General features: G+C 42.5%; 1 protein-coding gene across 1 annotated transcript in view; it reads left to right on the plus strand.

The window, feature by feature from the left end:
- The window catches only part of LOC121284884 (collagen alpha-1(III) chain-like), a 191340-nt gene that overhangs the window by 56731 nt on the left and 119520 nt on the right, over positions 1 to 15089 (plus strand). Inside the window, exons 5-7 of the mRNA XM_041200743.1 lie at positions 5132 to 5218; positions 5344 to 5388; positions 7110 to 7163. Coding sequence (XP_041056677.1) covers positions 5132 to 5218; positions 5344 to 5388; positions 7110 to 7163 — 186 coding nt within the window. The remainder of the gene's footprint in view (positions 1 to 5131; positions 5219 to 5343; positions 5389 to 7109; positions 7164 to 15089) is intronic.

Below are 15089 nucleotides of genomic sequence, written 5' to 3' on the forward strand. Positions count from 1 at the left end.
AACGTGCCCAGCCTGTCCAACCTTTCCTCATAAGACAACCTGCTCATTCCAGGTATTAATCTAGTAAAATTCCTCTGAATCACCTCCAATGCATTTACATCCTTCCTTAAATAAGGAGACCAAAACTGCACATGGTATTGGAGATGCGGTTTCACCAATGCCTTGTATAACTGAAGCATAGTATCCTTACTTTTATGTTCAATTTCTCTCGTAAGAAAGGATAGCATAATAAGGGATAGCATCCCATTCACCTTCTTAATTATTTGCTGTACCTGCATACTAACTTTTTGTGACTCATATACTAGAACACCTAGATCCCTCAGCACCTCGGAATTCCACAGTTGTTGTCCATTTAAGTAATAATCTGCTTTTTTATTCTTCCTGCCAAAGTGAACAACTTCATAACTTCCTACATTATACCCCATTTGCCAGGTCTTTACCCACTCACTCAACCTATCTATATCTGTCAGCAACCTTCTTATGTTCTCTTCACAACATACTTTCCTACCTGTCTTTGCGTCATCTGCAAATTTTGCTACCATGCTATTGCTCCCATCATCTAAGTCATTGATGTAAATTGTAAAAGGTTGAGGCCCCAACACCGATCCCTGTGGGACTCAATTCGTCACATCCTGTTAATCAGAAAAAGACCCATTCATGCATACTCTGTTTTCTGCCAGCCAGCCAATCCTCTATCCAGGATAATATGTTACCCCCTGCACCATGAGCTTTTATTTTCTGCAATGACCTTCGATGTGGCACCTTATCGAATGCCATCTGGAAATCCAAGTACAGTATGTCTACATATTCCCCTTTATCCACAGCACATGTTACTCCTTCAAAAAACCCCATTAAATTGGTTAAACATGATTTCCCTTTCACAAAACCATGCTGACTCTTCCCGATTACCTTAAGTTTTTCTAAGTGCCCAGCTATAGCCTTCTTAATGACCAATTCTAATAACTTCCCCATGACAGATGTCAAGCTAACTGGCCTATAATTTCCTGTTTTCTGCCTCTCTCCCTTCTTGAATAGAGTGGTCATATTTGCTACCTTGCAGTTTGAAAGAACCTTTTCAGAATCTAGCAAATTTTGGAAAATTAACACCAGCGCAGCTACCTCTTTTAAGACCCTAGCATGAAATCCATCAGGACCCGGAGACTTGTCAGCCTGCAGCCTCCATCAGTTTGCTCAGAACCACTTCCCTAGTGATTGCAATTTCACCAAGTCCCTCTCTCCCTTTCACCTCCTGGTTTACAGCTATTACTGAAATGTTTTTTGAACCCTCTGTAGTGAACACAGAAACAAAATATTTGTTCATTTCGTCCATCATTTCCTTATTATCTACTATTAACTCCCCACAGTCACTCTCTCAGCAGCCTCAAGCAGCTCTGTGTCCAGAGGACCCTGCTTTAGACTGCACCATCTCAGTGTGGGAGGCAGCATTCTGAGCTGACTGGATGATAGGAAATATCAGGGGCACTGGCAAAGTGGCAATGGTGAGATGACGAATGCTATCACCCTGAGAGAGAACAGCAGATTCATGCTCCAGGGAGCACTACCTGGCCGGGCAGCAGTTCTTGGGTACCTGAAAGTAGCAATACATAAGGTGGGTGTTAGGTGAGGGAAACAGGTTGGGGGAGAACCAGTCAGCTTGTATTTCACACCAGATCATGAGATGAGGGGTGAAGTAGAGTTTGAGAAGGTGCATAAGGCAAGGACATACTACCAACTACTTCCTGGTTGTCTTCAGGGATGTTGGTCACACTGTATACTCCAAGAGGGCCACCATGCCATGCAAGAAAGAGAAATGTGACAGTGAGTGTGTTGCAATGTGTTTGGATGAAGCATCTGTCATAGCTGAATATCTAGCCGTAGGTGGAAGCTGTGAGGTGTCGGTGTGAAGATTCTAGTCGTGGTAAGAGTGTGACAGTGAAGTGGAGCATATGAAAGTTAGGCATGAGTCCTGATTGCTTGAAATTGTTGATGAGTGAGCCATTGGGGTGGGGTGCATTGAGCTGTGTGTGAGGTCAGTGACGTGGCTGGTAGAATATGGCATTTGAAGAGGTATTCACTGACCTTGACAACTTCTGTGATGCTTGTTCCAGCCCTGTATCCAGCTTCTTGGTCAAACTCCTTGCTTTGATCTCCTTGGCTACCTGTTCACACTGTCCTCGTATTGTCTGAAGGGCAGCAGCATGAAGTTTGCTTGCCGACAGCATCACTTCGATTGGGCATGGGGTAATAGCACATTATGATCCCCAAGACTACCAATGGGCCTTATGAACCTTAGAATTCATTCAGTAAAATAAAATAGAATCATCACAGTAAACCGACAACTGCATAGATATTTTGTTTCCACTGATGAATCATTTGGAATAGTTCTTAATCATATTGCTCTATTGGTTTCAGACTAGATTAATGTGTGTATAAGAACGTAAAAGTTTGTAACAAGGAAAAACTATTCAGTTTGTTCATTCCACAGACTTTGTATAATCTGTTCATGGACTCTGCCCAACATATCTTCTGAGGAAACTTTTTGAAATTTTTCTCACAGTATTTCAAAGATAAACCTTGCACTCCTCTCCGAATCATGCCTGGCATTGAATATTATTGATTGATTAGCTTTCTTAGTGTTACATATCCACTGCTGCTTAGGAACCATCATACTTCACAGCCCATTAATTACCTTTATCTGTACTTCTAACTGAAGTTCATTTTTTTTAACCAGGTAGGCACCTAGATCTCTTTCAAATGTGGTAATGAACACATTAACTGCATTTGTTGGAGGCCCATACAATATGCCTACTGCTCTGTAAAAAGGAATCCTGCTAGGCCTAACAAAAAATATTGTAAATTTATGTTGCATCCATAGAGGATCTGTGCAATTATATTCTATACATTCAATTAAACAAGAGTGTTAAAAAGAACAAAGTTTAACATCAAATCTTGTAAATTGTAATTACATAGACCAATATGCAATTTATCCTGATGATAAATAGTTTAATTGGGAATTAAATTGATTCTCCTTCATTGAAAAAACGTTTGTAAAACACCTTCTTGTGAAAATAGTAACTGCAAAGGAATGAATTTAACTAACATATTTTGTTAGCTAAGTATTTAATATACTAAGGCAGAAAGAGGAAAGTTTGGAAAGAAGAAATAATTTCTTTTTATATTAGCACCCTTGACAGGATGAATCAGAACACTCCATAACCAATGGATTACTTTTAAAGCACAGTTACTGTTATGTGGGCAAATTAATGAATGACCAAAAGATTAGTCTTTCAAGAGTGTAGGTTGAGGATTGAATGTTGATCAGGATACCTGCTCTTCAATTAGTCCCATTTGGCCACCTACACATGCCTAAACAGGCAACCTTTATGGCTTATTCCATTCCCTACAAACTACATGTCAATCTACACTTTCCATCAAATCCATTGTGAGTTTTAGACTTGCATTCTTCTGTTAGAGACACAAGAATGCAGCTAACTGAATCAAGCTGACACTGAGCTGGTATAGTTCAATTCATTTTTCTTTCATCGATATTCATTAATTTCTTACAGCTGCAACATTAATTTCTCACAGCCTTTAAAACTTAAGGTCCTACATTCTAGGGGCAGAATTTTCCCCCCATTGAGGGGGCAAGTTCAGGAGCAGGCGCATGCAGGCGCGCCTCCAATCGGCACCCCTGACTGGGGGACACGCCGCCATTTTACATGGGCGGGCTAATTAAGGCGTGACATCCGCCAGGAAGTGCTATGCGTTCCCTGTATGGGCAGGGGGCGGGATTCCCTAAGCTGAGAGTGCGCTCTTTTGCGCGTGCGTGTGAAAGAGCATACTCATCTGTCTGAGGCTAAGTGCTGCCTCAGGGAGATCGGCGCCAAATTCAAAAATGTTAAAAATAGAAAAATAAAATTTCCCTGACATGTCCCCTCATGTGACACTGTCACATGAGTTGGGACATGTCCATCACTTTTAATTAAACTTTTATTAAATTTTTAAAAATCTACATGAAACCTCATCCCGCCCGTGGATGAGGTTTCATGCTTCCTCTAAGCCCGCCAAGGCTCCTGGCTTGCCTGCCAACCCTAAGGTTGGATGGGCAGGTACATTAACTACTGCAATTACTTTTTAAGTGGCCTCAATTGGCCATTGACAGGTTGGCGGGCGCACAGCTGATTCGGCTGAGACCCCGCCGACCTGAAAATTGAAATGATGCAGGATGACGTCAGGAGTTCCGCCTGATGTCATCCCGTGTCACTTTACGCATTAGCGTGCGGGTCCCACTCCCGCACCCCCTTCCCCCCCACACCCCCACCAACCCCCCCCACCCCCCCACACACGCCGACTGAGAAATCCTGCCCTAAGAGTATTTGCCACTCTTTTCTGAACATTTTCCAATTAAACTACTTCAAAGTTTATTGTTCAACCTGCATACAATTTTCTTAGTATGGTTTCACCAATGAGTTCTGTAAAATTGCAATCACTTGCTTTGGTTTTAACTTTGAGAAATCCCTCCACTTTTAACTGTATTTCTATCCACTGGATTCTTTTAAGATCAATCATCGCAAAGAAATTAGTGGATAATACTTCGACATCTGCTTTATTTCTTATGGCCTCTGCATTCTTCAGATTTATAACATCTTTTCCAACTATGTACAGATTTTTGTTGATGGATTACTAGCTGATACACTTAGTAATGTTTTGTAATATAGCTTAAATGAGATCAGAGCTGATCTCTTTATTATGCTACTTTCCAATGTTTGAACCTTTTCTATTTAGTCAAAGTTTCATTATAATTAGAAAAGAATCAAATAGCTCCATTTCAGGAGAGCTTTTATTTTTATTTAGCTACAATGATATAAATAACGTCGAAATATACATGTCAACACGATGAAAGTGATAGAGAACTCTTGTCATTCTTCTCTCTTGCTGAGCAAAAACAATGTGTGAAATGAATTTCCATGATGTTATTCCCCCAATAGCTAACACATGTGTGCTTAGACAAAAATATTCTGTTAATTAATTATAGTAAGTTGTATAGTTTTATTTATTTTGGTTTGTAAATGCTTAAATAAAGTTTTAAGTTTATGACATAATGAACATTCAATTTTATTCTCCTTTGTAGGGTCATTCCAGTGGCTATGATACCAAAAGCGGATGGAGTGGCAAGTCTACATTTTATGGTCCTTTTCCAAGCACACCTATTGTTCAGGTATCATGATTTTGCTTTGATGTTTATGTTATATATACTGATAATGCATGAATAAATACAAACTACAAAAGCTATTTAGCTTTAATTTTGAAATAGCTCTGATTTATAATTCTGTAATATTTTAGGGCCCTCCAGGACTTAGAGGGCCAACTGGCCCAATGGGACCGCCTGTAAGTATCTGCTTCTATTTGCTATTCGTTTTTCTTGTCATGTTTGCATGTTTTCTCAATGAAAGAGGGAATTACAATAATTTAAAACAAATGTCTCAGTGGATAAAGTGGATAGTTTAAAAATAATCACAAACCACTAACAAGCTATTGTCCAAATATTTCCAAAATGGTTATTGTTCCATACGTAAAAATCAGACATGCTAAGGCAATGGAAGTAAAGTGATGCATGTTGCAAAAACAGAGGGAAAATTCATTTGCTTTAGTCAAAAATACATTTTATTGTGTCTCAGTAAATTGTTCACAGTGAAAACAAAGACTAGCACTTAATTTCTCAATCTGCGACAGTGCAGGAGACTAAAAGTCTTCCAAAGGTTTGGAATGGAAATAAATTCAGAAACTTGTAACTAGAGTGAGGCAAATATTCTTTTTCAGGATGCAGACTTTTTCCCCTCCTAAAAGTTGCATTGGCAAGTGCTTGCCACTATTATAAAGTTTTATTTTTAAATCAAAGCTACGTACCTTACTTTCTGTCTTGTATATGCAGGAGATTAATTATACCATACTATGTCATCATAAACAGTAAATTAGGAATATATAGATTTATGATTTACAATCCAGGCTTTGGCAACAAATGTCACCGTTCAGAAGCAAGCTAGCTGCTATCTCTGTTCACAATATTAATAAGTACCACAGGTTGCTGCTCATGTGCTTCACTTGTGGAGGTATGAATATGTTCTTTGTGATTTATCAAACATTAAAGACTGCTGTTTCAATGCATGATTCAAGATTGCAAATAATAAAAATAATATATTGTAGTTATTGATAAATGATAAAGTATTACTTAACAGTACAGAAACAGGCCATTCAGCCCAAAAGATATAACCAGATGTTTATGCTTCAAACAAGCCTCGACCGGCCTCTCTTCATCTTACCCCATCAAAATACCTTCTACTTCTTTCTCCCCATGCGCTTATCCAGCCTCTCCTTGAGGGCATCCCAGTTGTTCACCTTAACTGCTCTTTGTAGTAGCAAGTTCCACATACTAACCACTCCCTTGGTTAAAGAGGTTTCTCCTGAATTACCAATTGGTTCATCTAATAGAAGTTTAACAAACATAAACTTTGCAAATATTATCAGCATGTGAAGAAGAAAATAAACAGAGACGGTTTATATTGCAGCAACAGACTTAATAGTTCTTTTAATGCATGTGATCATTATAAATGACCAGTTATGTAACAAATTTTCAAATATCTGGTTAGTGTTTTGCAAAAATCTTTTTAATTTAAAATAGGCTGTGGTATGCAGTTATATTTTTTCTGCTTGAAAAAGTGGGCACAATGGTTTTTAGATAAGCATTTTTCTCATGATGTTGTCTTATCAAAGTGTTGATGTTTTGTCTATTAAAAAAATTATTAGGTGGAATTTTACAGCCCTGTTGTGGAGGGGGCGGGGCTGTAAAATGCGGCGAGCTGTTCAGAACTCCATTGGTTTTGACGGGAATGGAAAATCCCGCCGGTGGGAGGGTCCATAAGATTCTGCCCTTTGAAGTAAACCCCAGATTGCCATTGCTTATGTGTATAGATCTTATTCAAGAAAATAGTTACAAGCCTTTAGCTGCATTGTAAAATGTATTGCAAATGGCATTGAACATATACTTTTATTCAGAAAATATATTGATCTTCTATGTTTTTGTAATATATGTACATTTTGATTGCTCCTAGGGTCCCCAAGGTTACTCTGGTACAACTGGTGCGACTGGACCACCTGGCTCCAGAGTGAGTATCTTAACAAAGATCTAAAACTAATATACTTGGTACTGTCAAGATAAAATTGGGCATTGTGTCTCTTTGCTGAAACGACCGCGCTGTTTGCTATGGTTTGCAGCCTTTCATCTTCATTATGAATTCAACTTATTTTGATATTTGAAGTAATATTTTCTTTGTCTTTATTACTACCTTTTTCCTGTCACAGTAGTTGTACATATCGATGAACTCGGAAAGAAAAGATCCCTTTAAAAGCCTTAGGAAAGTTTTCAATTTTCTAATGTTCCCTGCAATTGCCCTATTACAATTTTTACACAAACTCCCACTATCAGTTTTCATATGTGATTTCCCTGCATCTGGGTGTGTACAAATATTTTGAATGTAACAGTTTTAGACTTTTTTGGTTTCAGAAGAGCATTAAGTGAAATGTGGCTGGGAGTAAGGGTTCCATTGTACCATAGATGCCGCATCAATAAGTCAGACACAATTCATACCCTGTCAAGTGAGGAGTAAACTTTGCATTTAGTCTATTTAGTTGAATGGGTCTCTTGGGACACACTTGCTGTGATTTTGCCTACAGGTTGGAGTTGCAGTATACCTCATGGAAAGGACATCTTGATTTTATGGTGTTCAGGAGTCTAGATAAGACCATAGGAATAGGAGTAGACAATTTAACTCCACAAGCCTATTCCAGCATTAAATGAGATCATGGGTAATTGGTGCCCTAAAGCCAGGAATTGCCCACATCCCTTAAAACTTTTGGAGAAGAAGAATCTATCAATCTCAGATTTAACATTTACAATTGATCTATCATCACTTGTCATTTGGAGAAAAGAGCTCCAAGTATCCATAATTCTCTGGGAGATGAAATCTTTCCTCATATCAATCCTGAAAAGCCTGACTCTAATTTTTAGACCCGACCCCTTAGTGCTGGACTCCCCAGCCAGGCATAAACATTTTCTCTCTAGCTAACCTATCTATTCCCCTTAACACTTTGAGCAAATTATCTCTTAAACACCTAAATTCCTCAAAACACAACTCTAGTTTGTGTAAAACAAAATCAAAAATACCTGGAAAAACTCAGCAGGTCTGACAGCATCTGAGGAGAGGAACATAGTTAACGTTTCGAGTCCGTATGATTTTTCAACAGAACTAAGGGAAAATAGAAAAGAGGTGAAATATAAGCTGGTTTAAGGGTGGGGGATGGGGGGGGTGGGGGAAGTGTGGGACAAGTAGAGGTGGATAGAGTGCCAGTCATAGGTGGAGAAAGCCAAAAGATGTCATAGACAAAAGGACAAAGAGGTGTTGAACGTGGTGATATTATCTAAGGAATGTGCTAATAGGTGACATTAAGGGTAGAAAGCAGGACGAGCAAGGTACAGATAGCCCTAGTGGAGGTGGGGTGGGGGGAAGGGATCGAAATAGGCTATAAGGTAGAGATAAAAGAATTGATGGAAATGAATTTAAAAAGAATGGAAATAGGTGGGAAAAGAAAAATCTATGTAAATTATTGAAAAAAGGGGGATCGGAAAGGGGGTGGGGATGGAAGAGAGAGTTCATGATCTAAAATTGTTGAACTCAATATTCAGTCCAGAAGGCTGTAAAGTGCCTAGTCAGAAGATGAGGTGCTGTTCCTCCAGTTTGCGTTGAGCTCCACTGGAACATTGCAGCAGGCCAAGGATGGACATTTGGGCAAGAGAGCAGGGTGGAGTGTTAAAATGGCAAGCGACAGGGAGGTCTGGGTCATGCTTGCCGACAGACCAAAGGTGTTCCACAAAGCAGTCACCTAGTCTGCGTTTGGTCTCTCCAATGTAGAGGATACCGCATTGAGAGCAACGAATGCAGTAGACTAAATTGAGGGAAGTGCAAGTGAAATGCTGCTTCACTTGAAAGGAGTGTTTGGGCCCTTGGACGGTGAGGAGAGGGGAAGTAAAGGGGCAGGTGTTGCACCTTCTGCGGTTACATGGGAAGGTGCCATGGGAGGGGGTTGAGGTGTATGGGATGATGGAGGAGTGGACCAAGGTGTCCCGGAGGGAACGATCCCTGTGGAATGCCACAGGGGGTTTGAAGGGAAGATGTGTTTGGTGGTGGCATCATGCTGGAGTTGGTGGAAATGGCAGTGATGATCCTTTGAATGTGGAGGCTGGTGGGGTGATAAGTGAAGACAAGGGGGAACCTATCATGCTTCTGGGAGGGAGAGGAAGGTATGAGGGCAGATGCGCGGGAGATGGGCCGGACACGATTGAAGGCTCTGTCAACCACCATGGGTGGAAAACTTTGGTTAAGGAAGAAGGAAGACATGTCAGAGGAACTGTTTTTGAAAGTGGCATCACCAGTACAGATGCGATGGAGGCGAAGGAACTGAGAGAATGGGATGGAGTCCTTACAGGAAGCGGGGTGTGAGGAGCTGTAGTCGATGTAGCTGTGGGAGTCGGTAGGCTTGTAATGAATATTGGTGGACAGTTTATCACCAGAAATTGAGACAGAGAGGTCAAGGAAGGGAAGGGATGTGTCAGAGATGGACCATATGAAAATGATGGAGGGGTGGAAATTGGAAGCAAAATTAATAAACGTTTCCAGGTCCAGACGAGAGCTTGAAGCAGCACCGAAGCAATCATTGATGTACCGGAGAAAGAATTGTGGGAGGGGGCCAGAATAGGACTGGAACAAGGAATGTTCCACACACCCCATAAAGAGACAGGCATAACTGGGGCCCATGCGGGTACCCATAGCCACACCTTTTATTTGGAGGAAGTAAGAGGAGTTTAAGGAGAAATTGTTCAGTGAGAGAACAAGTTCAGCCTTCGGAGGAGAGTAGTGGTGGATGGGGATTGTTCAAGGAAGAAGCGGAGAGCCTTCAGACCGTCCCGGTGGGGTATGGAGGTGTAGAGGGATTGGATGTCCATGGTGAAGAGTAGGCGGTTGGGGCCAGGGAACTGGAAATTGTTGATATGATGTAGGGTGTCAGAGGAATCACAGATATAGGTGGAAGGGACTGGACAATGGGAGAGAGAATGGAGTCAAGATAGCAAGAAATGAGTTCCGTGGGGCGGGAACCGACTGACACGATTGGTCTGCCGGGACAATCCTGTTTGTGGATTTTATGTAGGGTACAATTTTTTGCATTGAGAACTGTCATCGTGACATCTGTCGTCTCCTTTTACCCGCCACCAATGTTTTCCCTCCGCATGGACCCCTCCTTCTGGATTCTTACCTTCTCTTGAACTTTTCATTGAGAACTGTCAGCGTGACATCAGTCATCTCCTTTTACCTGCCTCCAATATTCTCCCTTGACCTGGAGCCCTCCCTTTGGATTCTTACCTTCTCTTGATCTTTTCACTGAGAACTGTGGGCGTGACATCAGTCAGCTCAATTTCTCTGCTCCTCTCACCCACTGTAACCTGAATCTCTCTGAAGTTGCTGCTCTCCGTTCTCTCAGGTTCAGCCCTGACATTGTCATCAGACCTGCTGACAAGGGTGGTGCTGTTGTTGTCTGGCACACTGACCTCTACCTCGCAGAGGCTGAGCGTCAACTAGCAGACACTTTCTCCTACCTCCCCCTGGACCATGACCCCACCACTGAACATCAAGCCATTGTTTCCAGGAGAGTTACTGACCTCATCTCCTCTGGAGATCTTCCATCCACAGCTTCCAACCTCATAGTCTCTCAACCTCAGACAGCCCGCTTCTCCCTCCTACCCAAAATCCACAAACAGAACTGTCCCGGCAGACCAATCATGTCAGCCTGTTCCTGCACCACGGAACTCATTTCTTGCTATCTTGACTCCATTCTCTCTCCCCTTGTCCACTCCCTTCCTCCTATATCCGTGATTCCTCTGACACCCTACATCATATCAACAATTTCCAGCTCCAAGGCCCCAACCGTCTCCTCTTCACCATGGACGTCGAATCCCTCTATACCTCCATCCCCAACGGGGATGGTCTGAAGGTTCTCCATTCTTCCTTGAACAGAGGCCCGAACAATCCCCATCCACCACTACTCTCCTCCGAAGGCTGAACTTGTTCTCTCACTGAACAATTTCTCCTTAAACTCCTCTCACTTCCTCCATGTAAAAGGTGTGGCTATGGGTACCCACATGGGCCCCAGTTATGCCTGTCACTTTATGGGGTATGTGGAACATTCCTTGTTCCAGTCCTACTCCGGCCCCCTCCCACAACTCTTTCTCTGGTACATTGATGATTGCTTCGGTGCTGCTTCATGCTCTCGTCTGGACCTGGAAACATTTATTAATTTTGCTTCCAATTTCCACCCCTCCATCATTTTCATATGGTCCATCTCTGACACATCCTTTCCCTTCCTTGACCTCTCTGTCTCAATTTCTGGTGATAGACAGTCCACCAATATTCATTACAAGCCTACCGACTCCCACAGCTACATCGACTACAGCTCCTCACACCCCGCTTCCTGTAAGGACTCCATCCCATTCTCTCAGTTCCTTCACCTCCGTTGCATCTGTACTGATGATGCCACTTTCAAAAACAGTTCCTCTGACATGTCTTCCTTCTTCCTTAACCGAAGTTTTCCACCCATGGTGGTTGACAGAGCCCTCAACCGTGTCCGGCCCATTTCCCGAGCATCCGCCCTCATACCTTCCTCTCCCTCCCAGAACCATGATAGTGTCCCCCTTGTCCTCACTTATCACCCCACCAGTCTCCGCATTCAAAGGATCATCCTCTGCTATTTCCGCCAACTCCAGCATGATGCCACCACCAAACACATCTTCCCTTCACCCCTGCTTGCGGCATTCCGCAGGGATCGTTCCCTCCGTGGCACCCTGGTCCACTCCTCCATCACCCCCTATACCTCAACCCCCTCCCATGGCACCTTCCCATGTAACCGCAGAAGGTGCAACACCTGCCCCTTCACTTCCCCTCTCCTCACTGTCCAAGGGCCCAAACACTCCTTTCAAGTGAAGCAGCATTTCACTTGCACTTCCCTCAATTTAGTCTACTGCATTCGTTGCTCTCAATGTGGTTTCCTTGACATCGGAGAGACCAAACGCAGACTGGGTGACTGCTTTGTGGAACACCTTTAGTCTGTCTGCAAGCATGACCCAGACATCCCTGTTACTTGCCATTTCAACACTCCACCCTGCTCTAATGCCCACATGTCCATCCTTGGCCTGCTGCAATGTTCCAGTGGAGCTCAACGCAAACTGGAGGAATAGCACCTCATCTTCTGACTAGGCACTTTACAGCCTTCTGGACTGAATATTGAGTTCAACAATTTTAGATCATGAACTCTCTCCTCCATCCCCACCCCCTTTCTGATCCCACTTTTTTCCAATAATTTATATAGATTTTTCTTTTCCCACCTATTTCCATTATTTTTAAATGTATTTCCATCCATTGTTTTATCTCTACCTTTTAGCCTATTTCGATCCCTTCCCCCCACCCCACCCCCACCAAGGCTATCTGTACCTTGCTCGTCCTGCTTTCTACCCTTAATGTCACCTATTAGCACATTCCTTAGATAATATCACCACATTCAACACCTCTTTGTCTTTTTGTCTATGACATCTTTTGGCTTTCTCCGCCTATCACTGGCACTCTATCCACCTCTACCTGTCCCTCCCCTCCTTGAACCAGCTTATATTTCACCTCTTTTCTATTTTTCCTTAGTTCTGTTGAAGAGTCATATGGACTCGAAATGTTAATTGTGTTCATCTCCGCAGATGCTGTCAGACCTGCTGAGTTTTTCCAGGTATTTTTGTTCTTGTTTTGAATTTCCAGCATCTGCAGTTTCTTGCTTTTATCTAGTTTGTGTAATGTCTCCTCATGAGTTAACCTTTAGAATCAAGATATCATTTAGAAAAACCTACACCGCTCTCCCTCCAGGATTAATATAATCCTTTCTAAGCTGTGGTGCACTGAGCTGCTCATAGTACTCCAGCTATGGTCTAACACTGGGGCTGAATTTTCTCATGTGGGTCGCAAAACTGGCAGTAATTCGATGGAAAACTAGGTCCTACAATCACAACATGGCCTGGCCTACACGTGACTCCAGACCCACAGCAATATGGTTGACTCTTGAATGTCCTCTGAACAAGGGCACTTAGGGATGGGCAATAAATGCTGGCCTAGCCAGTGACACCTACATCCCATGAAGGAATAAAAAAAATTCTGTATGTCAAGGTAGCCAGTGTTGGAAGATCAGGAGAATCCTCAAAACCCAACTTCAAGGATGCTTTCAAAAAAACAACATATATGATATGAGGGGTCGTTAAAATCCCACCTGATGTTACTACTGTACATGTCAGATCCCAGAGTGAAACTTGGCTTGATAGATCTTAGCTTTTATTTTTCTTTAGAAACCATGGAGGTAAGTTATTGAACAAATTCACAGAAGTCTGCTGATGAACTTTTAACAAAAATAACAAAATACTTACTAAACAAGAAAAATTAACTACATTACTCCAGGCAAAAATGTTGGAAAGATCTTAATATAAACACAAAAAATTGATTCAAGTATTCATGATTCCTTCACCCCAGCTATATCTTTGCAGATGCATACAAATTTGGCAAGTTAAAAAAATTACCATATCCGTCGTATACTCTAATATTCAGAGTAAGCATGTGGTTCATGTGAACTAAGTGGTGAACTGTGGTCAGACAAACTACACTCTAAAGTAAATGGCAGATGCGACCAAAGCAGATTCCACAGATTTCTCAACAACCCACCCAAACGCTTGTCAGATCATGAGTTAACCGGTCTGACTGAAACTCTGTTTTACTCACAAGGGTTTCCAATCTCCGCATTTGAAGAACTCGCCTTTGAATTCTTTCCAACGTCACTCCCACTTGGATAGCTTCAACAAGAATTCACCTCCAGGGTTTCAATCTCTCCTTCTGAGATTACACTCCCCTGGATCTCTGCGTATGCTGAAACTTCATGCGCCAAGCACAATGTCAGATCTTTGGCCATGACAGACAGAGCACCACCGCTCCAAATGGCATGCAGTAAGGAGGCACCACCCAATGGCTGCCTCCTTAGATCTTCATGGCTTCCCTTGAGCCCACTTTGTTTCAAGTCTGCTCCCCACAGCTCTCTCCCTTTCTAAACCTGTTAAAGTTCAATGTGACAGGATTAATTAAGAACCACATCGTAAAGGAACTGTGAGGTAGCAGTTATCATGGCTTGAATTATGCGATCCAAGGTCGGGCGCTTGCCCGACCCAAAGGCATCTAAAATTGCATGAGATGACAATGGGCATGTGTCCTGATGTCATCGCACATGCGCGCAATACTAGATTGGTGAGCACATGCAGAAGTTGGAGCCACGCCCACTGACAATTAAAGGGCCAATTAAAGTAATAAAAAAAGCCTATTGACCATGATTTTACATTATCTGTCCATTTTTATGGATGGCAAACGGGCCAATCGGTCTGGCAGGCTTCCACGTTTTTGCCACAACCTCGATCTACGGTGGGATGAAACGTCTGGGGTGAAATATAATTTAAAAAATGTCTGGTGACTGAGCGTCTTTTGAGTTCTGCTGTCAGGTGCTTGAATGTGTTGCGTAGACAGAGTTTCCTGCATTTTTTTTCTTCGCATTTATTTTGCACAGGTCTGCAGCTCCCTGAGGGAGCTCTGTAGCAGCTGTTTTCCTTCAGGGAGCTTGTTAGAAGTGCCCAGCCACAACCTCACTTTTCTCGGTGCCCACTCTCTTCCCACCACTCCTCCCCTCCCCTCCCCCTAGGGCTGAGCCTTTCCCAGTGTGCGTTTCACGGGTGGCTGCCGTTAATTGGTCAGCCAGCATGAAATTGCATTTGGGGGCCAATCGTGGCTGGAAGCACATTTCACATCCAATTCTGGGCACACCGATTGCATGTGCCTGACAAGTGTAGGATTCAGGCCCATAACATGACTGAATTTCACATCCAGTTTGAGGGAGAGAAGAGTGGGTCTAAGGCTAGT

This window comes from Carcharodon carcharias, chromosome 12 (assembly GCF_017639515.1).
Source record: "Carcharodon carcharias isolate sCarCar2 chromosome 12, sCarCar2.pri, whole genome shotgun sequence".
NCBI classification, from domain to species: domain Eukaryota; kingdom Metazoa; phylum Chordata; class Chondrichthyes; order Lamniformes; family Lamnidae; genus Carcharodon; species Carcharodon carcharias.